Source organism: Corapipo altera, unplaced genomic scaffold (genome assembly GCF_003945725.1).
Source record: "Corapipo altera isolate COAL_440 unplaced genomic scaffold, ASM394572v1 1, whole genome shotgun sequence".
NCBI classification, from domain to species: domain Eukaryota; kingdom Metazoa; phylum Chordata; class Aves; order Passeriformes; family Pipridae; genus Corapipo; species Corapipo altera.
Genome location: NW_020884873.1, coordinates 18,798,897 through 18,826,879, shown reverse-complemented (window position 1 = coordinate 18,826,879; position 27,983 = coordinate 18,798,897). Strand labels below are relative to the sequence as shown.

The following is a 27,983-nucleotide window of genomic DNA, read 5'->3' as shown; positions in this document are numbered from 1 at the left end:
AAAGCAATGAGGGACTCTGAGTGTCCATTCTGAAATACAACATGAAAGGCTCAACTTTCAGAAGATGGAGATGCCCAGCATTTTTTTAAATAAAGGCTGTCTTAACCTGTCTCATGTTGCATATTGTCAAAAAAAAAAAAAAAAAGGGACCTATATTCACTGTTCACACTCAAAACACTTTAGCCTACTTCTTTGATTGCATTGCTTCCTGGGAGGCGGGCAGAGCCCATTCAGATACCAGGTGTCCCACGCCTGGCAGCTTGGCAGGCAGTGCTGCATGGAAAAGGCGCTCCACTCCACCAGCCTCGATGCCACCTGTTCCCAATTCTCCTGCCGCCCACCAGCACTGCCATGTCGAGGAACAGTCTGAACCTGGCCCACAGCCCAGGCCATGAAGGAGCCCAAACAGAACCAGGCAATTTGGAGACGTGGAAAGCAGGCACTTATAAGAGATGCTCTCTCCACACACTGTTATCTGACAAATGCACCATTATCCAACAAGAGCCTCTCTCTCCACTTCCCAAACAACTGTCTTCTCTGTTAAGAATTCATTGACCCTCTCCTCTTTATCTGTCAGAAAAGAATGTTTTCCCTTAGCTCAGTTGGTTAGAGCATGGTGCTTATAAACCCAAGGTCATGGGTTTGATCCCTGTATAGGGCCATTCACTTAAGAATTGGACTTAATGATCCTTGTGGGTCCCTTCCAACTCAGAATGTTCTGTGATTCTTATGTTTCTCCTGAGCTCACTAGGGTGATTTGTGGGGTTTTTTTCAACAGTCTCTAGTAGATAACTAAAAAGTATTGGTAACTGTCTGCTCACTGCATCCACTGAAGGAAAGCACATACTCTCCCTCATGCAAACTCCTTCCATACTGCACCAGAAACAGGACATTCCCAGCTCCCCTCAAATCTTTGTGAACTGGAAGGGATAGAAACACTGCAATTCCAATGGGAGGAGTCTCAGCAAGAGGAAGCTATCCCCTTCAGAAGGACAACTCATTCATTACAAGAGGGTCAGAGCTACATGTGGCTACTTGCAAGAAAGATCATTTCTGATGATAGTGATTTTACCTCACACTCAAACTCCATGCAGAGTGTATGAACCCTACCCTATGATTTGGTAGGCTTAAACAGAAGTTAAGACAATAAAACCCTGCCAGATCTGCAACCTTTGATAAATGTGAAGAGCTGGTTAATGTAGCATACCAAATATTGAAACTTCAGCTCAAGTAGGTTTGTGTTGGAGGTAGCCCCTGTCAGCTGGGAGCCATGAACCATCACTGCACACCACTTCCTTGAGGGCAGCTCTGTCCTAGCTGAGGTCACACCACATGCTGCCCCTGGCCAGGACCCTGCAGGCTCAGCAGCCTCATCTCTTGGTGCAGGGGGAGTAACCAGTGATGTGCAGGGCTGTCACAAATCTTTCCCCAAGCTCTGCCTCCCCTCACCCCCTCATCTATGATGTGGACAATACTAGTGTGCATGTGCTGTGGTGAGAGATCACTAGCTTGTCAAGCTGGTGATGTGGAGAACAGTATTAACTGAGTAATTAAATCATTTCTGTAATTACTCTCACACAGCTATAAATAATGTAAGCCCACACATTCTCTCTGGAAGCCACAATAGCAAGAGGAGAGAGAGTGAGGGATGCAAATGAAAAGGGAGAAATAATAATAATAACAATAATACCACTTAACATTTATACAGCACACTGCATTTTCAAAGCACAGTGCAAACAATAATTAAGAAATGGGTAGAGTGACAGACAGCAGAGGGTGAGAGGAAGGGAAGTGGGAAAAGGGAGAGGAGGGGAAGGGTGGCAGGTAGGGAGCAGGATATGAGACCCAGCAAGGCTGGTGGCCTGGTGGCAGGGCCTTTGGCTCTTCATGTCATACCTCCAGACTGCTGCAGTAAGCCAGGGGGGCAAGGACACAGCTCTGCCTCTGCAGAAAGCGAGTGCCAGAGCGAGAGCCCAAGAGGGAGCCATGACAAAGGAGCTCAAACATGGAGGAGCCAGCAGCTCCATCATGGAGCAGCCTCCTAATGGCTTCAGCCTATCCCCTCCAGCACAGAGGCCTGACAGTGACCACACCAGCCCCAAGCCAGACAGCAGGTGGATGCTCTGGAGGGATTGCTCCCTCCTCGCAGGAGCTTCTCCCTCTCCCACCAAGCCTAGGGCCATGAAACAGGGTGTGCTGGCTGGGGCACTGCACAGCCAAGCCAGCCCCAGGCACACTTTAGAAGACCCACTGGCCTTCCCCCCGAAGGGAGAACTGATGCCAGTCCCTCCCCCCCAGTCATCAGTCACGCCCCAGGACCCATTTCTGGCTTCTTTTGTGGTTCAGGGCAGAGTGGGGAAGGAATATTTCTGCCCAAATGGAGGGAAGTAGCACGCACAGGGAAAGCATTGCTGCCCCATCCCACTATTCTGTTCTCACTCAGTCTCCACTTGACAGACTTTTCACTCCTATTTCACAACCCTGATCTCATTTGCTCAGCAGTTCTGCCACCCCCTGCTTCCTGGGGCCAGCCAGGAAGCATCCCCTGGGCAGGAAGCATCCCCTGGGCAGGAAGCATCCCCTGGGCAGGAAGCATCCCCTGAACAGACACATCTCCTCTTTCCCTCTCTGCCTTTTCCTATTCCCCATCTCCTGCTTCCCATCTTTATCCAGTCCCTCTGCCCATCTCCTTGTTTCAGGATCTCTTCCAGATGCTCACCCTCTGCACTGGCTCCTCTTCATATCTCAGGTGTCCCCTACCTCGCCCAAATTCCAGCCCAGATTCCCTGGTGTACAGCACATTTCTCCTGGCTGGATCCCACCAGGACTGCACAGGAGAGCTCCAGCATGGCCTGCGCAGCCCCCAGGGCCAGGTGCAGTTCTGAAGCAAAGTTTTCAAAGACAAGTTCTTTTCAAGATACGTGGCAAACATCTAAAAAGACTTCAGACATATCCACAATTTCCCATGCTTATAACAAGGCCAAACTTGGGGCAGCCTATGCAGTGGTAGCAAAAGAACATCTCTGGTTACAAGCTCTTCCCTACCAGATACCCCCTCTCCAGACCTGTGTCCTTGCTCATGATCATCAGGCAGAACCTTTGGAGGAAAAGGTGCCAGCACTTGCAACACAGATAAATCATGTATCTTCCTGTGCCACATATTCAGAGAGAGATGTTTTATTTTCCAAATAAATAGAAAAATAAATTAATTAGCTTGAGGCACACACCTGGCACAGGAAACTTTACTCAAACAGTCATAGTTTGGCAAAATTACAGGAAACCCCCAAGACATCTTATAATGGGGAATGATGGGCAAGCTTACAATAGAGGGTACTATCAGCCCTGCATAAAATGAGTTCTCTGGCATGCTGCAGCTATTCAGCCACCACCTCTAATGGGGGTTATGGCTTCTCCTCTTGGAGTTCAGATTTTCATTACAAGCATTGTATTTACTTCAGCTAGAAAAAAGCATTAATTGTTCCCTAGCAATTAAGTAGCCTTTGCCTTTTGTAGAGCTCAAAGTACTTTACAAAAACATTGTTATGGTCTTCTTGCAAAGGGCAAATTGTTGTAGAGCAATTGCCTTAAAGTCATGTTTTATAGCAGAGCTGCAGTGAGGACTCGGGTTTATCAGGACTGCTAGATTGTGTTGGCACCCTTTAGATCACTCCTTCTCACTGTGTGTACCTGCCTTTTTTACTTTTTTGCCTAGCCACCCTTAGACTCTCCATGTCCTTTGTTCCTTCTTCCCCCTTCCTCTGAAACATACATTTATTGTTTTCATCAGGAACTTCACAGATATACAGCTAGAAGCTATTGCCAAAACACAGAAAAATTGCCTCGACGGAGTCTCCAGGACACTTTTTTTTCCTCACTCTCAGAACCTATTTTTTTCTTTTTTTTTTTTTTTAATTTTCTTCCCATGATCCTATGTTCAGGAGAAGTTTTGCCATCTTTCCTCTCATTCATCCTCCTTCTCCTTTGCTGTATCTATATAACATGTTCTCCAGCACTTAACTCAGTTCTGCTTGAAAACAGCTGAAGAAATATGGTTTCCACACTCTTCCCTAAGAAGTCTAGAGCACTTTTTAATAAAACGCAGTGTCTGAGCCTTTTCCTTGATACACATATATATCATTTAATATTATCATTTAATGTATCATAATACATCATTTAATATATTTCCTTAACTTTATCCTGTCATTCCTACTGCTACTTCTGGCAGCTACACCAACCATTTTTTTCTCTAATCTTACTCTACCTCTATTCATTGAGTATATAAATCATACCCTGACTCATTGTTCAGTCCATCTACAATGCACACATACAGCTGTTACACTCTTTCTTCATATATTGGCTCCTCCACACCCTTAACAGTCACAGACTACAATTTTACCTTTTCCTGTACCCTGTTTTTTCCAGTCTGTGTATATGTACTTCCCTTAAGTTCCCTCATAATCCATCCCCTCCAAACTTGGTTAATGAGGCAAATAAAAGGCAAAGAGAATAAGAGATTCCCTGGAAAGAATTGGTTCCCTCTGTCCTGCGGTTACTGGGGAATGACACACAGATCTAAAGCAGCAGCATTGGGCAATTTCACACTCTGTGTTTTCAATTTCATTTTGAGGCCAGTTTAGGGCAGGGACAAATTTGAGTGTAATTAATTTAGATTTTGTGAGACAAGTAACTGCTTGAGGTTGTAATAAAGGACTGCCTGTCCAGATTGAAGAAACTAATCTCCTTGTCCGGCTGGGGATGGCACAAATTGATTTAAGACTTTTGTGTTGGGTTTTTTGTTTTGAAGAAAGGGGTTGTAATAGTAATTATAAATAACTATGGGTCAGATCTCATCAAGCTTCCAGATTTTCTTTAGGTAAGTGTTTACAGATTTGGAGATCTAACTAAACATCATTAGTGTAAAAATCAAGGTTAGAAATCTAGCAAGAAAGAACTTTTTCACAGAAACCCTATTACTTGCCAGATCCAAGCTAGGTAGAAATCAATATTTTCCTCACTTCAGTAGTTCTATTTCCAGGCAAAGAATGACAACACTGCATTTAAACAACAATAGTAATAAGGTTAATTCAGCTTCTCTTTACCTCAGGTAGTTTGCAGCAGTTGCGTGCAGAGCTAGAGAAGGAAAGGTCTTCTGTCCCTCAAAAGAAAACATCACTATAACAACAGAAGAAAACTAACACTCTGTACTCCTGGAAGAAGAATCCTATGACCCAAAACAAAACAGTTTATAAATAGCTGCAAAAGGCTGATGTAAGAGAATCAGACTTCAGTTTTGCTTAACATTTCTTGTCTGAGACAACTTCTGCTAAGGGAAGGCACCTCCAGAAGCCATCTTCTCCTTCAGCGCTGCCTCTGCCCAAAAGCATCCCAGGGCACCTTAGCAGGGTATGAGTCTCACCAGGGCACCCCAGGTTTTCTTCTTCCCAATTCTGTGATGCTCAAGCTCGGATGACATCTTCAAGCATCAGGTGTACAAGGCTCAGGACAGATATGAAGTGCATCCAGTATAAATTATTAGAGGGGGAAAAAGTGATAGAGATATTTAATGGAAAGTTACATTTGCGTAAGACTTTTGTTTTGGTTTTTTTGGTTTTTTAAAGGTGCTTTCTTGTTGCTTCTAAGTGATAAAATTTAAAAAAAAGGAATCAAACTCCACTTTTTCCCCTGAGACTCTTGAAAAGAATACCCTAGAAAAATTGAAGACCTTGAAATGGAGTTCCTCCCAAGGAAATTGGAGATAAAATAGAGGGAAGCTTTAAAAATAAAAAAAATAAAAAAAAAAACCAACCAAAACAAAAAATCCAGATTATTTTAATAGGATAATTAATAAAAGAAATTATACATTTCTTTGAAAAGTCATTTTTTCATTTAAATAATACTGATGAGAGTACTTGAGCTCTTGTTTAGAAAATGAGAGTTAACATTGAAGGATTTAAGGGCCCTAGGGAGAGGTTAAAGCTCTTAAAAGTTCATTTCCAGGTTTCCTAATACCTGAGGGATTTTAAATGCTGTGATTTCTTTCTAAAGTAATAAAAATTGTTCTAGGGAAACTCTCAGGTGTTAAACTTCACAAAAATATGCTACCTATATTCCCTTTCTTTACATGAAAAAAAAAGTCATTTTGTATGTATATTGCTTATATCTGTGACCTACCTTTTATTCTCCCTCCTCAACTTTTGCAGCAAATTCATAATTTGAGAATACATGATATTTAGTTCATTATTTGTGAGCCACACAGAGCTTTCATTTGGTAGCAAAAGCAAACTGAGTACCAAATGAAGTGTATTAATCATGTCCTCAATAAAAATTATTAAAAGCTTGAAGGGAAACTGCCAATTTCTTTTTATTTTATTTTTTAATATCAAACTTGTCTTTGCTAATTATTAGATTAGTTTAAGAAACATTTAAACTATTACTGTCATCAAATGCAGTTTCAGGGAAATGAAAATGCTTTGTGAACTTACAGGAATTGCATATAAATTTGTCTGGAGGGAAAAAAGGGAAAGAAATCTTTCAATGTCTGCAGATCAAAATGTGTGTTCTTCTCCCTTCTAAGCAACATTTTTTTTTTAATTTATTTTACTTCAGTTCATATAATCCGTTCAAAGGGAACTTTATCTTTTTTTTTTTAACTGAATTTCCTTCACACAAGGGCTCGAAAAATTTCAGATGTCATCCCTAATGGAAATGAAACAAATTTACATCCAAAAAATGAGGTTTGCATTCCCCATGCATGCCTATTATTTAACCTTTGGAAACCTGAGAGTGAAAGTGCTTTCCTTTTAATTACAGATGTTCTGCTTTTAGCAGCACTGTCCCAGTGTCTTTGACTTTGTCCTGGTTTCAGTGTGTATCTAGGTGTTCATCTTATCCAACTAATTTTGGCTTCCCTGTATCTGCAGCATCACTTTGCTGCACTCTGACCGACAGGTACTCTTTTTCCCTGGTGCTTTACACCTGTTGTCCAAGTTTGGACTTGCTCCTCATCAAAATACCAAGGAAATCACTGCTGCAGCAGCATGGCCCAAGCATGGAGCAATCACAGCAGCCTTCAGCATCAAAAGAGAGAGACAACATTTCTTGGAAGCCTTACAGAAAAGAAAAACAAAGGGGAGAGGAATTTATGAAGTGGGGATGAAAAGGCTGAGAAAACATTGCAGCTTTGGTATAAATGGGAAAAAAGAACAAGGTAGAGGAGGGAATAACAGAAAAGTCAGCTCCGTGCTCTGTGAAAAAAAGGAAGGAGAATCTGGCCTAGAACAGATCAGATTTTAGATTTCAGGTTAGTTTCATGCAGCTTTTATACAAATTTTATTACTGGCACAGCCCAGTTCAACAGATCATTCCTTCCTACCATTTTATTTCCATCAGTATGCTGATGCATATGGCACATATCCCTGTGTGGGCAAGCCCTGGAGAAAACAGCAAGGGATGTGGAGACAGAGAAGAATGATTTTCACCTGGGAAAACGTAACCATCCTCTTCTTCCAGTATTTTCCTGTGCTGCCTGTGCACCCCTGTGTTACTATAACGCTTCACAGGACAAGAAGCTTTGACAAAATAATGCGACTGTGGAGAAATAGGAAGGCACAGTTCTGGCAAAAATGATGGTCACCAGCTGTGCTATAAGAGAACCCAAGGCATTTTCTGCATTCATTATCACCAAGTTGACTTTTTCTGTTATTTTAAAACAAATAAATAGTTCTATCATTACAAAATGGATCAGTCAGACAAATGGTGTGGTCACTTTTTAGGCAAGGAGCTAAATCTTTTCCAACACAGTAAGTTTTCTAAATCTGAATAACAATTCACCCTTCTCTTGAGACATCTATAAATGTATATCTGTTAGTTTGGGGGGGGGTGGGTGTTTGTGATTGCTCCTTTACCTCCTAGTTCTGGCCAGAAGTGATTTAGGGAATATTGAAATTACAGTGAAGAAAAGCCCAGTCCAGACTGCCAGTCTCAGGACTGCAAATACAAGATACTGGTTTGTGTGGTTATCTGAACTGAAGTTTGGTTTGCAGCCTTGAAGGTTTACTTTCACCATCAACCTCCTAACATAGAGCATCCTCATACAATTGAATTTCTGCTTTCAAAACAACTGGGGAGAAACAAGACATTATTTTAAACACTGGAATGGGAGCAGATATGCTTATTGGTCAAAAATGCATTGCAGTCCTCTGGACAATACAAACCAATGCTTAAAATCAGATAATACAAAAAGTAAGGTCATTGTGGCAACATCAGGCAAACTAAAGAGACCAGCAAGCTTCCACAAGCAAAGTCATTCTACCACAAAAACCTAACACTGGTACTGGTGCACATTTCTCTCCTCTCCATTTCATCTATTTTGGATTAAACACAGATCATCAGTGATCAGTGCTCTTCCCTTTCTCATCACAGGTCCAGGTGAGACGATGTTATCTCCCTAATCCTTTTCAAGGTGTCAGCACCAAAACAAGGAAGAGGTGCTTACTTACAGGGCCAAAACAGCATGAGCACTCTTCTATCCTGTCGCAGAGCTACAGGCCCTGCTCCTCTGAGAGGAACTAACATGGGGGCTGTTGGATCCCCTCAGCCATCACTCCTAGGCTATCCAGTCCCCACAAAATAACTACTGTACTTCACTGTGTTTGGCATCACTGCTGGCATGCTTATCAGCGACTAAAGGAACTTAACTGGCTATGACACAACTCTCACTCGGCAAAGTGGTCTCTCCAGAGCTCAAGTGAGGCACATCATGTATCTGTACCTCACCATTTTCCTGGAACTGAACCCAGATCACAGTGTGCACACAGATCATCTGGTCATTTTTTTCTTATGCCAAATTAGGCAGAAATTAAATGCAACACTCTGTAACAGCTAAGCAGGTGGAATTAGAGACATGAACACTGAGTAAAACAGCAAAAACATATACAAATTCCTCTATACCTATTTTTCAGAGAAAAAAAGCAAAACACCATGAAAACAAAAATACATAAACATTATCTACAAAATGTAATCCAATGCAATATTAAAGAATGCGAGTGTGAACAAAAAGAATCAGGAAAACCAGATGTTACACTTTCAGCAACATACCTCCACCTGCTATGTTACAGGATCATGGCATTTAACTTGAGGCATCACGAACAAGCTGAGGTACAGCCTTCTTCAGTAAACAGTGAGGAGACACAGGACTGTCCCACGAGCATTTCACTGCACCCTGAGGTGGGTGGGGTGAATGGTTCTCAGGTGGTGCCTCCTTCACCACTGATGCCTAGACCTCTAGCTGGTGGGTAGCAAATTTCCAGATGCATGTTAACTGAGATAACGCCAGCTTATGGTGCACATCACGCAATATTTCTGGTTTTATATACAGGAGAAAATAAAATTTGGGCTTGAAATCCTCATTTTTTTTTCTTTTTTTTTTTTCTTTTTCCCTGCTCTTTTGTGTCTCAATTTACCAGTTGCATGGTACATTACAAAGCCTTTTTTACATGACCCAAATTTCCTTGCAGACACACTTACAAAACCCTCATTGAAGGTGAAACAGAATTTCACATGCTACTCTGGGAAAGGTGGTTTGACTAAGGAGTTTTTGCATTAACCTCCAGAGAAGAGGGGCTTATCTGTCACACCAAGGCATTAGTGGTTTGTAGCGTTCTTTAGGTTTGCATTGGCGCTACTGATCACAAACACTCAGGGAGCATAACGAAGCTGTATGTGCAGATCTGAACCTGTGAAATGCTGAGCAAGTTCAATCACAGCTGACTGCTGTGGGCGTTGAGGAGATGCTGAAAGAAGCAATCCATGCTTGCAGGATCAAACCTCAGCCACACAACTCATCTGCAAAGAACATGACTAAGAGTCACTAAAAGTAAAGCCTCTGTCAAGGCCCTCTGTGGAAAATGGAATTGCTTAAGGACTTAGCAGGCTGACTTCAGTATTTTTAGTAGAATTTTAGTGTATTTACTCTCTACCATATTTTCATTCAATTCATCAAATAAATATTATCCAATAAAGATTACACACCTGCGGATCAGAAGATGTAAAGGTCAGCCTTTTCAAATTATGTTTAAGAAACCTTGGCCTTTCCTAAAACTGCAGATCTTTGTACATAACCTGCTTCTCCTGTCTGCAAAACTTAAAAAAAAAAAAGGGGGGGGGAGCTTGGTAAAACAGAAATCTCCATTCATAAGGATTCTACCTTCGAGCTCCCTGTGGGCTGCTTGCCTGCCAGAATGATCTTTAGAAGCAAGCCAGTGGGGTACACAGGGCAGTGGCAGGAGATGTTGCCTTCCCAAGGAGAGACTAGAGACAGGTAGAAAAAAAAAATCTTTTCAAAGTTCAATAGGTCAGATTTCTCTTTGAATTACAGCAGGTAAATTTGATCTAATCCTGCCAAAGGCAATGGGTTTATGCTGGATTTACACTGTGGGAATCTGAAATCAGAATTTTGCCTGCCATGTTCAAAGTCACAAGGACCTTTTCCCAGTACCTAGAAGGTCTTGTGTCAGTAACTCTTACACTTGTTCAAAGAGGATGTAAAATGTCACCATAAGTGTGAAATGCAGCACTCAAGCAATGCTTCAGACCCTCTTTTGCACAGAGATTGATAACCATGCAATGCAACAGGCAGGAGAGCATCAAGATGCAGCATTGCTGTCTGATTGTCCTCCAAGGCAGAAAAGCTTTATTGTGGGTGAAATGTGTCTGCATGACTTTAGCACATGTACAACCATTCAAAGAGAGAGAGTAAAAAAGGCCCATGATTATTTTATTCAGTGACTATTTCAGTTCAAAGGCTGATATGAGAAAACAATACTGTGTATTAACTGTATGTTATTTGGCAACTGAACAGTTGGTCAAAGAGTGAGAAAATAATTTGTTATCATCTCCAATAGCCTGCACTGGATTATTTATTTGCAAGGTAAATAAAACAGAAAGTACCTGGATTTCTTTTCCCACTAGATCTGTTTCTGAGGAAAAGCAACAGTGGCCAGGTTAATTCCCACTCTTCATTCAATTAGACCCGATTCTGCCTAGTTAAATACCTCAGATTTGTTTAAAAACAACATGTAAAAGAAAAAGGTTGTCAGCTTGTGTCCCTGCTTACTTCTTTGGAATGCACAAGCATAGGTGAAAAGGGTCTTCTCAATAAAAGGCTTGGCCTTAACTCTCTCTGGCTTTGAGCCTGCAGGGAAAAGGACAGCCAGCTTCTCTCATACATTTGCATGGCCCACAGTAGCCCAGAGGCATGTTAGCTACACCATCTGGCCAAACGCAGACTCAGGTGTGACTTGTTGGGTCCCCTGTTCCTCACAGGAGGAAAACTTCTATCAGGTCCACCTGCACCTCATGGAGGCTCCACTAAGATAACAGTAATTAGCTGGTCAAAGATGCTACTCCCTCTACATCTTGCCCTGTTCAAAACCAGTAGGGGAAGGCTTGATTGCGTAGTAATTCCTTAGAAGACTGGCTAGGGCCTGGGAAAACAGTAAAATGTCAATGATATGAAGGAATAAAGTAGTGCAGTGGAAAAAAAAGAAAGACTTAACTGGACTGGTTCAGACTGGTTAGTTGTTTTAGCCAACATCTATTTAACTTCAGGAGCTAATGAACCCTTCTGAGAGAGGATGGCTTTATTAAAGATTCAATTATATTCCAATTAAGATGTAAGAGCTGTATTAAATGTCCCTGAAAATACCACAGTGTCCTCCAGCTACCTGCAGTAAAAACCCAGGCTAGAATCCCTGGATCTTCTAAGGTAAAACACGGGCAAAAATAAAACCTTTAAAAAGAATTACAATTGTCAGGGGTTCTTTATCCTCCCTAAGGAAGAACAAAAGGGCCACTTCTTTTTCAGCTCTCTTCTACCTGCTCCTTTCCTTCCTCGTTTTTTCTCTGTTGCAGATAATTCCACATGATTAATAGGCTCTTCTCAGTGGTGCTACACACAGTTAGCTCCTTTAATCTCTCTTTGAATCTGAAACTGTCTAATCCCTCAACCCTTCGGCCCCATGAGACAACACCTGAGGATCACAGAATAAGATATTTCTTTCTGTTTTAAGTTTTGATCCACAGGTCTGCAATAGGAGGAAGCTCATTTAAGTTTACCTTATCTGCCATGATCATAGAGGAGCCTCCATGGATGCCCAGGATGGGAGTGAGGGTCTGGGCAGAGATGAAGTCCAGGATCTGGGCAATGGCTTCCTGGTCTGTGTCATCAGCAAATACCACCCCTTGAATCTTCCGATCTGACATGAGGTCACAGATGCGGGTGATGATGCTCTTAGGATCTGTCTCATTCATGGCCACCAGCTCCACCCGAGGCACCACTGAGAGGTGGTGGAAGTCATCTTTCTCGTGGGCATCTTTGATGGCCACTTCGTCTGAGGTGCCCACCAGGATGACTGCAATGCCAATGCTCGGGTGGCTTTTCTGGGCATGGGCCCCGCTCCCTGTTGTTGCAAGGACTGCCAGCACCAGCCAAAACCTTGGAGAGTAGCACTCCACACGGGGCCTCATCTTCGGTTCTTTGACTCCCTGAGTGAGGAAATAAAAAAAGGGAAAGGGGGAAAGTAAACGAAAGTGATTAATTGACAAGTCAGTCATGCAGTCAGCCTTCGAGGCAGATCCATTGATCTTCCTCAGCCACTAGCTCTCCTCCCAACAATCCTTCTCATCTAATGCCTAGCCCTTTGGCTACATTCAGGGCTGTGTTAAAATTGGGGGGGCGGGGGGGGGGGCTAGTGTCAGACCAGTCCAGCCTCTACTTCAGACTTTGGAATCACTTAAGAAAACAGCTGTCAGCAGAAGATGTGATCATGTCATCTCTCAGGTCCCAAGTCACTCTGAGACCCAAGTCAAAAGTGATAGAGAATTGTCCTTTGACAGCTGATCGGCTGACTTTGTGAAATTAATTGCTTATGTCAAGCCCATGTCTGAGTGCTCACCCTCAACACAAAGGAATGACTGGTGCTTGCAATCAGTTTGGACTTTTGCAGAAGGTACAGGCACAGAGACTGAGGAGAACAGGCAGATAAGGGCCCCCTTTTACCCTCTCATCACAGTCCCTCCAGAATAAAGTGAGCACAAATGGGCAAGGTCATTGGATGTATATGTATGCGTGTACGTGTGTATCCATTGCATACGACCTTCCTACCACCACCAGGACACACACAGCTCCAGTCGGTAGTACAGTCAGCTATATGCTTTCCACCAATACAGGGTTCTTTTAAAAAAAAAACCAAAAAAACAGGAATACAAAATTTCCCAGTGGTTGGGGCCAAAAATGGATCAATGCAGCACAGAGAAGACATTCCCTCCAAGCCCATATAACAGCTATTTTTGCACAGAAGCAGAAATACTTACAGAGCTTATGATGGTTCACCCTCAGCTACTACAGCCAGGTATGTTACATCGATCTTTTCCCTGAACACATCCACTTTATTTTGTAACAGTAGAAACAGAATAATCCAATGAGGTCATCTCTCCAGCCCCTGCCTGAGCAGGACAGTTCCCAAAGGGATTGTTCCTAGTTCTTTCTTTATTTACTCTCATTTTAACAATAGTTTGCATTTCCACAGCACTTTTCATCCTCAAGGCACTTTACAAACATTAACAAACTAAGTTTTACAGCACCTATGCAGTGTAAAGATCAGAACCCCAGCCCTGGTCTGTGGACAACAGAGCAGTGTCCCCACATTCGCCCACCACTGCTGTGAGAGGTAGCACTGCTTGGTATTGCCCACCCCGGGCCAGTTCATGTCCCAAGGAGATTTCAGGCATTTCAAACTAAAGAAGACTTTTCCCCAGGGCAAAATGTCCTGCTCAGCCACTCATGCCCACAATTCTGTTCTTCAGCAGCCAGGCACACTTCAGATAAATACACTAGCCCTGCACTTTTTTGCACTGCACCTCTGTTCTTGGGTGTCCAAGAACAGGATCCTTCCATACTGTTCGCTGCTACATCTGCCTCTGTCACATGAACAGAAAGCCACAGCAGCAGAGACAATGCTGGCAAAACTTTGTGGAAGTGGGAAGCCCACAAAACAGCCCTACCTGACACCAGCCATCCATAGGGAAAAGGCACAAGGGGCCAATCTTTCCCTGCCCTGGAGAACACATAGGCTTAGCACCTGCTCCCTCACTGTCATGCTAAGTAGATAGAATGTATCCTGCATTGATATTACCAGATAAATAAGCAGATAATAAAACAGATAATAAATATGCACCAGAGGAACCAAATCCACTTAAGAAGGCTGAAAGGGACCACGGCTGTGAAGCACCGATCGATTCTAAACTCTGACGGATTCACTTTCCGAGAGATGCTCACAAGGAGAACCAAGAGACTTTGAGAGTTTGGCAAAATGAACAGTTAACTTCATTCCAGCATGACTGTTATCCTCCAATTACGAGTCACTAAATTAGATTCCTTCACAGTGAAATGCAGTCCCCGTTCCTTCAATGCTTTATTAACTTTAATGCACTCTATACACTCTGTCTCTCAGTCTCTTGCTCACTCACTTTAATGCTATATTTGTTCTCTTAAAATATGTCTCCTGCATTGACTCATACAGTATATTACACTTGATTAGGCAATGGCTAGTTGTGATGCCCAGGGAGAATAGTGTAGGTTTTTCCCAGTCCTTCTCCCACCAGGAATATTTAACAAGGCCTTCCAACCCAGGGCTCAGATAGCATTCATGCAGAAGCTATACAGGCAATCATGGCAGCTGTCAGCCTTCACACCCAAGCACAGGCTTCTCCCAGTGGGAAAAATGGCAGCCAAAAAGTCCATCCCTTTCTCTTCACCTGCATCAAAGCCAATAAATCGCTAACATCTATCTCTAAGCAGGATAAGAGAGTCCAGATCTTGAAGAGCACATAGGTGCCAATCTGTCCAATCTGTTGGGTGTCTAGCTCATGCAATGTGCCCCCCCCTCAGGCAGATTTTTCCATTAAACACACGATGGAGTTATCTGTCCAGTGCCAGTTCCTAAGCTTTGGCCAGATATGCAGGGAGCAGCCAGGGCTAGGAAGAAGCTAATACAAAGAGGAGGGTGTCTGTGTCTCTATAGCCAACCCAGCACCTCCAATTTGGATCGTCATCTTTAACCCCTCCCCGGATCAGGCATAGCAATGCTTACGTAGCCTGTGTTGTACCAACCAAGACATCTATCTTGCCCTCTCTCACTCATACATAACATTACCGTCATGTTCATAATGTCTTTCAGGTGCTCCAGGGGCCATCCATGTGCCACAGATCAGTGTCCCTCTGAGGGAATAGCAGGTACCAGATCCAGGCTGGGCTCCCTTGTATAACGGGACACAGGGATGTGATAAGGCAGGATAACATCAATAAATTACACGCAACCCAGAGCTGAGTGTGGTTTTCACCATTCAGCTCCCATAAGGCAGCAGCAGGGTCACAGCATGGAGTTGAGCTGCTCAGAGACTGCAACAGGGGTGCTCATGGAGTTACAGTCCCTTCCCTCCTTGGGGCTGACTTCTGTTCCTGAGCAGTAGCCACTCTGCACATGTCTGCTCACATGCAGGTGGTGGCTCTTAGAGAAAGGGACAAACATTCCAGCACAAACCTAATCTCACTTTCCTCCCCTGGTCTGGCTCACTACAAGCCCCTTTTGAATGTGTGCTAATAGAGGCAAGGGAAGGGTGAAGGACCACAGACTTATCAGATTAAGGTGACCCCAGAACTATCCTGAAAATGTGTTTCTGCATACACAGCAACAAGTTTTGTCTATTAATTTCTATGGTGCCTGAATGCAAACATACAAGGCACCCAACCAAGGAAGCACTGGAGGCAGCACATGGACCTCCTCCTGAGTGGGTTCTTGTTCCCAGTGAAGAAGAGGAATGAAGAAATTCACACATGAAGAAATTCATAAGCACCTGACAGGGCTGCAGCTGTAAAACAGGACATTTACCCTTTGTGTTTCAAGCAACTTTAATAATTTTACAGTATAATTTCACCAGTCAAGAATGATTATTAAAACATGCAGGGATATTTTATTACAAAATATTTTACATGAGCAGGATTTTCCCTTGGTGGTGGTGTGGGGCAACACAGTGAAGTCTTTTCTGTGATTTTGGTACTTTAAAACAATTTAGCAAATCCCAGACTCCAGACTGCTAAGTAAAATCCCTTACACAGTACTCCACACTATTATGTTGTCTCTTACTCCCTGGAAAAAAAATATATGGGAGGGCCATTAGATGAAGTGGTTTTACAGACATATCTATATTTAGGTATAAACATGCCAGTAAAACCATTATACCTCTATAATCTCGTTTAATTTACCAGTAAAACATACGCACCATTGTAGAGGAATGCAGCATCTACTTACTGCAGAGCAATGTTACACAATCACTTTCAAAACAGGAAGGGAAAGCTAACTTCTTCAATTGAAAATGCAAGAAAAATGTAGGTAGTCAGTAATTATTCAGATTGGAATTTAGCCAGGACCAAAGGTTAGACTGCTTAAAAATATCATGAGAACCTTATTTGACACTGCACTTTTATGTGGATCAGACCTAAGATAAGTATTAATAGAAAATTATTAGGCTGCACAGGCAAAATACAGCTCAGCACTAAGAGATATTTCTGGATGATATTTCAAAATACAGAAAGTACACAGACCAGTCACTTTGCATTCAACCAGGCTAACTGTAAACAGACTACTACTCAAGCAGTGTACAGCACAGCCAGCCAATCGTCACGTCAGGTAAAGAAACTGAGGCAGAATATGGGCTGGTCACAAGATTTTGGGGGCATTTCTGTTGTGTGCTGATGCTGGTACCTCCTGCTGCAATTGTGCCACCCACATAGCCTTGTACAATAGCCCCTAGGGAGCTGTCTCCAAGCTCAAGACAGCAAGAGAAAAGGAAGTCTTAGAAGACTGCAGTCCCAGACAAAAAGCTGTCTTGAAGGCAGATTTCCTAATTAAGAGGAAGATAAAGCTTGGGACAGGAGGATGAACAATGGCACTAGCCACCAGCAAAGGGAACTTTGCAGGGACACTGGCTCCATACGGAGAAAGAAAAGCATCACCTACCTCCAGCATCCTCTTCCAATACTTCCCCGGAGGGCTACAGGGAAGTTCCTCTCCCAGTTCTTTCTGGGTCCCATTACTAGCTAGAGACAGATGTCCTGCCAGCCCCTGTGTTAGACATCAGCATTATCATACCCTTTGGTATTTGTTCATACTTGACAGCATCTTAATTCACACTGCCTTCATTTCTCTGACAGTTTGAGAAGTATCAGACAATGAATCCAAAAGCAATCCTTATGTTTCAGGTCCCTGGGGGTAGGAAGAAATCCACCTCACCTGTGAAATACTCTACAAAGCTGGAACGTGTTTTGTTCCCCATCAGGGAACAGCGACTGCACTAGAAGTAGCCGTAGGGAAGTTAATGTTGCCTAGATGTGCTACTGGGTTGTCCATCAAAGAAATACATGTATGTCCAGACCAAAGAAGAACACCATTTCTGTGTTTACCAGTGGCAGAACTCTGTGTTTGCCAGTGACAGAAGACTGGTGACTATTTGATCTTTTTGTCTACTACCTACCTTATGGCAAACTGCAGGAGCTAAGACCCATGCAAAAAAAACCCAGGCAGGACAGACTGAAACCTCAAAAACTGTTATTCCTAAGAGCTAGAGTTTAAAGCTATAAATCACACCACAATTTACACCTAAGTTTCTCTAACTCCCTGATTTTTGGGGACCCAATTTCAGCTTAGGAGAACCTCCCATTCTCATGGCTACTGCCGTCTCTGCAATCTAGACTTGCTGCATATTGTATATCTCTGAAGAAGCATTCCTCCTCTTCTAACATTGCTTTAACCATTATCATAGCACACCTTCAGGCTAGGTTATTTGTACCTTGACAACTCTTGTGCTGCTGTTTCCCACATTACTTCTTACTACGTTGGTGACATAAGTGTCCATAAATCTTCTTTTGGCTCACAGCCCTGTTGTTCCAGGAATTTTGTCAACAGACACAAAGAAGAGGAGGATGGATCTGGGGCACGATAGATGTGTCTTATAAGCATCTGCACACTTCAGGTGCTGATAAACAGAATGAATGATGCTGCAGGAAAATCTCCATACGTTCAGAACACAAAAGACGGTAGAGACTAGAGACAATAGAAAGCGCCATACACTGGTGAATGCAACAGTCCAGCACCAAAATGGTTCATCACGGTGACCCTGAGTAAACAGACTCCCAAGGGCATTTCAGTAGTTTTAGATTAAAGATTAAAACCGGCGTGGTTTAGTTTATTTTAACTAGCTTTGAACTTCACTTATATTATCATTCTAATATAAAAATGTTCCTATGACAGTGGTAGAAACATTTCTCTGACGCCTTCTGGGCAGGTCTTCTTTCTTCTCTTCACAGTCCCTCCCTCTCCAACATGTACCTTTGTCCCATGCCTGGAAAGTCCTACAGATTCATTTCTATCTAACTTACAGAACGTTTCCAATTTTCCCTTACTTCTCCCAAGTCAGCATTGTTCTTTTGGGGAATGTATCACACACCCCCTATTAAAGCCTTCAAAGCCCTTGGAGTTCTCTCATTAACTCACTGTTAGCTTTCTTTCCATAGACACTGGATGGAAAGTAGCACATATGTTTACTTCTATTCTCTATTTATTTTCTTCAAAGCTGTTCTTTCTTTATTAAGCCAGGTACAAACTCCTCCCTGACTTGGGTAGTGTCAGATACATCAGAGGCTAGTTTGCCTCTGTCTATCCAACAGGTGTATCCAGGAATAAGGTGAAAAAGTGCTTCCCCTTTTCTACCCCACACAAAGGAGAAGAGCAATTTTCTCCCTGCACTTAAGGCAGTACAAAACCCGCTTTGATCATCAATTAGACCCATATCATTCCCAACAGATGAAGAACTATGTCTCATTATTGTAAGCTTGCCCAAGGGTAAGTTCCCAATGTCCTTCCCACTTCCTCCCACCCACGTATTTTACATATCACGGGTGATAGCTGACACAGCTACAGCCTGCGAGTTTCTGTTGAGCCCAATACCAAATGATTCATAGAAATCAAAAATTAAAATCCTCTGTTTAATAGTCTTGCCCTTCCTCAGTCACTTCAGGATTACTGTCTACCGCACCTGCTTAGCATACTACCTGCTCTGAAATGACACAAACAGTAGGATTACCACTGCTAGGAGACAACTCTAAGGCTCACGTTTAGAAATATTTCCCTAAACAGCCTAAATTTTCCCTTTGCTCAGCTATCCTGCAACTTTAATAGTATCTTCTTCACTCAGCCTAAACAATTTCTCCCACTTGACTCACCGTTTCCACCGTGAAAATGCTTGTAGGTGGTTATCTGATCACCCCTTGAGACTTTCCTCTACTGCAGCAAAAGTTCAGCTTGTGTTTATCGCTCCTCATACGTTGAGTCCCCTTGGATTCTCATCAGAATGAGCAATGAGGGTAATGGCTGGGCGGGAGAGAGAGGGAGTCTGACCTGCTTATCCAGACTGGCACACACGTGCAGAGCTGCGGGACTCAGTGTCACACACACAAAAGCCATTAAGTAAGACAGCAGGTCAGTCTGGCATTGCCCAGTGCCAACTTCTAAATGCCAGAGCATAAAGGCTTGGCACGGCCACTGCTCTCTGCAAGCCTGGCTTGCAGAGCCAGGCTGGAGCCACCATTCCCCTGCCAGGATCTCATCCTCCCCCCAGCATCCTGCTTAGAGAAGTTTAGAGGGATGAGACAGGTCCTCCCTGCCAGAGACTGTAATATCCTCACCACCTGGAGGGTTGGATTGCCACAGCTGTCACTCTGCTTGTTCCGTTTGAAACAAGGGGTTCAAAGCTTACAAGGCATGCACCATTTCCCACTTCCCACTGTAATCTGCCCCATCTCAGAAATGGATCCAGGCTCAGAGCAAGACCATCCAAATCAAAGGACGTGTTGCTGTGTGGGAGGCCCCTCCACAGGGATTTCAGCATGGCTGAAAGCAGCTTTGCCTCCTCAAGTGCAAGACTCAGTTTAAACAGGCAGCAGAATGCTGCACAGAGCAACATCAGGTTTGCCTGTTAAATAGAACTGAAACGCTTTGGAAATCCATGAGACAATCCCTTCCTTCCTTTCTTAGTTATCCACTTCCAGTTTTCGTTTCCAAGCAGGAATCAACAGCACATTAATAACATGAGAATATTAAAGACTGCAATTGCAAAAGCTAGGGATTTAAATACTTTCAATCCATTAATATCCATGAGAAACATATGTTTAACTTCACTTGGATGGTTTAGAGAAGCATATCCTTGGCATTTCTTATTATTTGATGTATTAACTTGAGGTTTTCTGTTCAACCTTAATCAACTGTGCATTTTGTGCATTGACAGATTGATACATTGGATTTCAAAATTTAAAAATCATAGAGAACTTTTACTTCCATTGGTGGAAGGAGTTTCCTATTCCCCAGACTCTGTCATGCACCTCACTCAGTACCTGTTTGTTCCCTGTGTTCTTTCCTTAAAGGGAAAACACAGAGCAGGCAGGCGAGTCTGCACTGTCTCCTGAAGGCAGATGCCAAATTCCACACCAGAATCCCAAGATCCCCATTTAAGTAACCAAGATCCCCATTGGTTACTCAAAGTCTCACATCAAGAGACAGTCCTTAATTGTTTGGATGCTGGATGTAAACACTGTAGAAGCCAAATCACAAAGGTTTTTTAAGACATACTGTAAGTCAGAAATAAAATATGGTATGTCTTTTTTTAAGGCTGAAATTCAGTGATTTCTTCTTATACAAGAATCCCCAAAAGGGCATCTGAATCAGAAGAAGACAGCCTCAAACTACACGTGCACTTTGGACATAGTCATCCAGTTTGCTGCCAGTCTCCTCAGATATAACATATGACATGGGATGCAGCTTTAAAACATAAAACCGCCCATCCCTTAAGGAAGATCTTCATGGGTGCGCATTTCAGTCTTGGAACCCATGCAACAAGGACAAGCTAGGAGAAAATATGCACCACCTCTGCTCATCATGGCATTGCTACGGCAACTTTTAAACAGCCCTAAAGCAGAGTGCCAGAGTTCACCAGGCCTGATCATACTCTCATAAAGGTGTTACAGACAGCAGAAATGGCAAAGAAGGTGTCTCAATGCCTGAAACGCCAAGACGTGATGAGGACAAAAGAGCTGCTGAGTGGAGGCAGCAGAGTGAAGAGAGAGATGCATCCTGTGAGCTGGTCCAGGACCGAGCTGCAGTGCTACAGACACTGATGGGCCATGTTTCACAAACTGCCAGCATCCCTCAGGAGCCTCATGGCCTCTTGATTTCCAGCGGTACGTAGCATTTCGGAAAATGAGGTTTAATCACCAAGGGACCCTGTGACAACACCAGCCTTGCTCATTAAATGAGACAGGGAACTAATCTGGAAGTGAAAGGGATGAAGACATGGTTTTAGCATGGGGAAAGAGGAAGCCACAGCCATTGAAGCCAAGAGAGGTCAAAAGTGGTCAGGCCACTAGAAATGATGGATGACTTCCCAGAAAATTTTGATTTAAGTCTCCTTCCTTGTAACTTCCAGTCCTTTTATCCCTCCATTTTCCTCACTCTGATCCTTGGTAAAGGACTTTTATGTTCCCGTTATCATTACTTACTAAAAAACAAAACTAAATCTACCCAGGAGAATTAACAAGGGAACCCAAATGTGTAACACCTATAAGAGTGCCAATTCAAGATGTTTGGATCTCTACACTTCCAACCCAGAAGCATTCCAAAAAACACTTACCCCTTTAGAAAAACTTGATCCTTACAAAAAATACTGAAGCCAGGATAAAGGGAAAATTGACAACTGTAAATCAGAAATTTTTTTTTGGTGGTCTCATTTTTCTTCTTTCCCTCTTTCTTCTTCCCACTGAACACTCTTCTCTTTCCCTAACTTTCTCTCCCTGAGTTCAATGACCAGTAAGATACCAGTCATCAAGCAGCTGAATACAATATGCTTTCACAGTACATTAGTGCTGTGCACCAGACCATGCTGTGCCTACAATTGTATGACAGGTCAGGGCCAATTCGTCTTAGTAAGACCTTCAATCAATAGTGTCCAGAAAGCTCTCCCAGTTGGAGGGACTCAGCCCAGCAACCGCTGACCTCTCCCTCTGCTCAGCACTTGATCATATTTACAGAGCTGCAATGACAGAAAGATATACAGGCAAAGCCATGTCTGGACTATAGTTGCTGATGCTTCAGGAACAGGGATGGGAAGGCCCAATCCAGTTCAAGCAAACAGATTGTTTGGCTCAGCTGAATGCCAATTCCGTGCATTTTCTTCTCTATTTTCTGTTTTCTCCAGCCCCTCAAATTCATTGATGCTGGCCAGTTCAGCCACCGTTCCCAGTAGCTCATATAGCTGTTCATTCCTCCTTGTGCCAGCCAATGCATACAAGAAAGTACCAGCCTATGTCGCCTCCCAGCTCAGCTCTATCATTGGCTTCCTCAGGGTGCAGCTCAGCCCCCTTGGGCCACATCTCATTTACACAGAAGTCACTATAGCTTACATCTGCAGCAGCAAAAAAAGCATTAGTAGCAAGAGTAAGGGAGAACACAACCAGAATCAGACAATTGTCACAATAGTGACTACCAGTAAATAAAAATCAATACTATGGGCAAAGTGTAGCCATGAGTTACTTATGCTTTAAGATCAGTTTACACTTTTAAAACAGCATAAGAGGGCTTAGTATAAAAGAAAATCCAAAATTTCAATATTCCCCATCAACTTCCTTCAAGCTAGAATATATGTCCTACTCTACTACATTTCTCAGCTTTCTCCATCCATCATTTACCTCTAATCCATTTTTTGTCCTTCACAGTCCCATTCCTCACTTTAAGTACTGTCATATGTTTGGTCCATCCTTGGTACATCTTAGCTCACTTGTATTCACAGTGTTCAGTATCTGGTTTTAAATCTTGAAAGCATGGAGGGAATGAACCACAACCAGTGAAGTCTTGTTCTAATCCCTCATACTACCCTCTAAAATCAATAAGCATTTTCTGAAAGTGTAAACACCGTTGTTTTCCTTCTCATTCTTTGCCTTATTCTCTTCATCAGAAAGGCAGAGATGCATCTTCTCTGTTTCATAGAGTTAGAATGTTTAATTATTTATGGTATTTAAAGTACTTTTCACTCTCAAGTGATAGAAGCTACAGGAGCTAAGATTATTATTATTGCTTTCCATTGCACTTACCCGAAGGCAGCAATGTCTTCTTGTGAGATCATACACAACATTACTCACAGGATCCCAAGAGAGTGTATTAAAACCTGTATGTCCAAGATCTTCAGGACAATAAATCCTAGTTTAGCTAGGAATAGAGAGAAGGGAAATCCTGCAATACCACAAATAGTTAGCAGTTTCCAAGCTAATTCCTGATGTTTAATATCAACTTTGCCACATTGACTCAAAGTGCAAAATATTGCTGATCCATAGTTTGTGATGAAACATGTCACCAACTGCATGTTTGTTAAGCTTACTCTCACGAAAACATCTAAACTCATGACAGATTTCCACCTAGTCCAAAGCAGCTTCTTTGCTTGCAAGGAAGAGCAAGAGCAATGTGGAGTTTTGGAGAGGGAGGTATTGCAGCCAGACAGCCTTCAGCGTCTGGGGTGGAGCTACAGCTCTTCTAAGCACCAGGACCCATCCACCTGGCAATTTCAAGCCAGATTTTGAAATCTTCTATTTCATCAAGAGATCTGCCCTGGCAGTCTGCCACAGATCCAGGGGGTCTTGGACAGTGGAAATGTAAAGCCCAACCCCATTTCAATTCACTTGCAGAAACTCAAAATAGGAGATGATCTAGCCGTGGGTCTCTGAAATGGAAGCCCTCAGATCCTGGATTTAAATAGATCTGGGTAGGTGGCTAGACCAGAGTCACTAGGCTTTATAACATGGTCAAAGAGTCCTGGGAGCTCTAGTTCAGTCCTAAACAAAAAATCGTGGAGCCTAGAGACCCCAACAGTCCTGGTTGGGGCTACAGTGCCAGAGGTGCCAGAAATCTGGGAATCATAGAGAAGTCCTCAGATGTAATTCTGAGGGCCCATGGCCTCAGGCCAGGTCCACAGCTGTAAACCTTAGAAGTCCTGGGAGCCAAGGGAGGAAACTAACTGACAATTTCACCACAGTTAATTAGTTCCCTCTTATTGGTACCTCTAAACTTGCGGTATCTCAGTATTTCCAGGGAGAGAGAGGGAATTTTTCCATTAGATTCAGATCAAAAAGAAGTTTCTGCCTCTAAACGTGGCCCCCTGCTTGGAAAAACTGCTTGCAGCCTGTAACCTTGTGATCCTGTTGGATACTGTGAACCACTGTACCTGCTGAGCACCTGAGCAAGACCTGGGTTCTGGCAGCCACAGGGTATTCGTTGTCATTGACAAGTTTACAGAGAGCAACTGCTCTGCTTTGGGGGATTTTTTTATTGACCAGGGACAGCTGATGAAGGCTGGAGTAGTCCTGGAGTCAAGAGAAAAGATGTCCACCCTAACTCAAATTCTTCCAGTTCCCATCATTTCCTGCTGTAGAACATTGTTGCAAGAGTAGTGCATTCCCACTGCAGAATTAAATATAAGGTAAAATGAGAGTGTGTGGTTTTTTACATGTACATACACTATGTATGTATTTATATATAAATATATGTGTCTTCATTATTATTATTTTTATATACATTTAAAGGGTATATATGTGCTCTGTCTCATCCTGAACCAGATAGGGCTGCCTTTCTTTGAAGGAGGAAAGTAGGTGAGAGAAGCAGCTCTTTACCCCTTTCCTGCCAGACCTGCAATGGCACCAGTTCCTAAACACACTAAAGACATGTATTCCTAAAAACAGGAAAACTCAAAAACAGTCCTGGGAAGGAAAAAGAAAAGGTAGAGACAACATTCAAGTTGCAGCTGTTCTCCCTCTCAAGAGTTGTTTCTGGAGTGGAAGAGGAGGCACCACTCAGCCTGGAGGCAAGAGTTTGGTGGATACAGCATCAAGGTTGTCTTCACCCTGCCCATGCTGAATTGCTGCAGTAGTGCTGAAGTGCCAGTCCTGTCCTCTGAAGGGCTTTTGTACAACTCTGAGTTTATAGTGCCAAACAACCACCACATTAAAGCAGTCAGTTAACAACAGGTTGCAGTCATGAGCTAAGTCTCAAACTTGTTTGTATATGACAGTACCAATATTGACATCCTGAACAGCCAAAGATTATATGCTGCAAGTATTACCCATCCTTAAAACAATGTAGATAAAGCAAACCCTGTTGCCCATATGAACTGCCTCTCCAAATGCCTTGAGCACACCACTCATCCCCCTGGAACTTCCTGGGACTGTGCTCACTTTGGTGTTTTCTTGTTTCTTCTACTCATCACAGCTTTGATTCTCCTGCAGGCCAGGTCCAGGCCACAGGGCTGAACTCTAGCCCCATGGGATCACCAGTTTCAAATTTAAAAAAAAGAAAATAAATTAGCACTTACACATTATGCTTGCTTCCTGCAAAGCCTCTGACACAGCCCCTGTTTTGGTGTCCTATTCAGGACAACACTGCGACAGGACCTTGTTTCCAAGCCAGGCAGCATTTCTGCATGCAGCCGTGTCAATTGTTATATATATATATGAAGATGCCAAAGCACATTAAAATTTTCAGACGCCTTTGCACTACCCATTTCCACTACCTCTGTGACAGAGGGGTGTAAAGCCCCTCTGACCTCATGTGGCAGCATTTTAACTCACTTTGCACAGGTGTGAGCACCTTTGTGAGCCACTGGATGCCACTGGAGGGGGTTCATGATCTATAAACAGAGCATACATCCAGGGAGAAGCCTCTTGCCACACTCCTAGTGATATTTGTCTCAGAGGAGAAAGGGAAAAGCTGGAATAAACAAGACATGTATGCATTATCACCTGACTACATTGCCTGGTGTTGCTCTGGGATCTCCTTCCCCTTGTTTGTACTTTATCTTCAGAGCCTGCAAAGCTTCAGGGACCCTCCACCTCCCTGACCATATTCCTAGCACAGCCCTGTCACCACTTCATCCAGAGGCCAGGGATACTTCAGCAAGACAAACAGCAATACTTATTTATCATTCTTCTTTTCCTAATTAAAGAGATGAGAGGACCTAAAAGACCACGACTGAGCTCCCAGCCCTGGAGCTGAGGTGAGCTGGTGGGCAAACTGTGCAGCCCCTTCAGTTCCCCAGGCTGCCTGGCATCCAGCTGAGGGATTGTCCTCTCTGGATCCATCTGCCTTACACCTTCCCCCCACTGTTAATATTTTTATTTATTTATAAAAAGCATATATATGTATTTAAAAAACAAACAAACCACCCCACACAAACAAAAGACCACCACTTCAAACCCAATATATCAGATACCCAGACATTAGGGAAAGAAAAAGCACTCACACAGTGCATAAACTCCCCAAGGGAGGTGCTCAGGTTTGAGTTACTGCCAAGATAATATCTGTAGGGAAATAAGCCACCAGATGCAGGGAATGGACTGCAAGGGGCCAGAGCAATGGGTAGGGAAAGGGGGGAAAAAAAAAAATCAAGAAATTAAGCAGTCTGGTTTGCCAATCACTAGCTGTTCTGTTTTACAGAATTTACAGGTGTTTTCTATGCCTTATCTCTGCTGAAGCCATTTCCCAAACGTCCCAGTACCTACTTCAAACCATCTGGCCTGCCACACCCCAGCCCAGCAGATTCTCAGTGCCCATTGCAACAGAGCAAATGAAGAGCCATCTTCTCTAGCTACTATGACCTCATGGGTCCACTCTCCTCTTCCCTCTACCTAAGGGTCCCCACTCCTCTCATAAGGGGAAATAATCTCCTACACATCCCAACTTTCAAAGCAAGGTATCTTCCCAAATGTCCCTTTATTAGCATCAGTCCTGTCTCCCTCACACCTTCAAGCTCACTGGTGTGAAGAGGGGATATGTCCCTTGCCAACAGAAACAAGAAATAAAGAGGTTGATGTTTCACCAGATGGCTTCAGACTTGTCACAGCAGCTTGAAAAACCTGGCCCTAGTGCTAATCATCATCTCCTGGACTGGTAATGCAGGACAGTTGGAGCAGTTGGGGCTGAGTACCAGATGTGAGATGACAGGAATGCAGAGCAGCAATCACACAGGGCATACACAGAGGCAGTAAGAACCACAGGCTTCCTCTGGGACTGCAATGGCATGTTTAGGCAGGCAACACAGAGCAAGAGTAGACGAAAAGATGCACATACCAAAGAGTGAAGGGAACAAGGCAATGAAGAGCCAAACCATCTGATCACAGCTTATAGTGAACAGCATAAAAATATGGCAAGCAATCAGTGAAAGACAGACAAGCTCTAGAGAAGGCTTTGCAGCAAAAAATATGCAGGGCACCATCCTGTCTACAGAGCTCACTAGCCTAGGATACTTTACGCTCCTCAGCCCTGTATCAGCCCAGAACAACCGCTAGTGACAGTTCTAATCCTTGTTTCACAGAGTCCTTCTAAAGGACCGTCTCCTTAGATATCATGTCTGAAAACTCAGATGACCACCAGACAACTGTACAAGTGAAACCTGCTGCTGTCCAGCACCTGAAGGAAGTGAAGGAAGGTCTTTGTCCCTTCTATACTGTTTGCGGTGTTCCAGGAAACAACCCTCTGCTGTTACAGAAAATACCATCCCATGCTGAAACCTCACCTAGAGACATCTTTTTCCTTTTTTTCAGCCTTCATTAGATTTTTGGGTTTGATGAGTCTCATCCCAGCAACGGGGTGTCAGCCAGACGTCAACACAGCTGACACAGAAGTCTGCTGCAAGCTGACAATTGGTGGGACAAGGGGACCCTACTGGGACGGACATGACCACATTTCCAGTTGGATGACTAAGCCCATGCACTCTTTTCCTACAAAAGTTTCAGCCAGAAAGGGACTAAAAGGAAAAAGGCTGCCCCACAGTCACAGTCC

The 27,983-nt window shown here is 43.3% G+C and overlaps 1 protein-coding gene across 4 annotated transcripts in view; it reads right to left on the bottom strand.

Annotated features, from left to right (window-relative positions):
* The window catches only part of GRIN2B (glutamate ionotropic receptor NMDA type subunit 2B), a 212,570-nt gene that overhangs the window by 163,737 nt on the left and 20,850 nt on the right, over window positions 1-27,983 (bottom strand). For 2 of the 4 annotated variants that reach the window (XM_027664313.1, XM_027664321.1), the window contains exon 3: window positions 12,115-12,543. In XM_027664313.1, coding sequence (XP_027520114.1) covers window positions 12,115-12,525 — 411 coding nt within the window. In that variant the 5' untranslated portion in view covers window positions 12,526-12,543. Of the gene's footprint in view, window positions 1-10,204; window positions 10,309-12,114; window positions 12,671-27,983 lie in introns of those variants that run through there. The other 2 variants (XM_027664328.1, XM_027664305.1) reach the window with 2 other exon arrangements.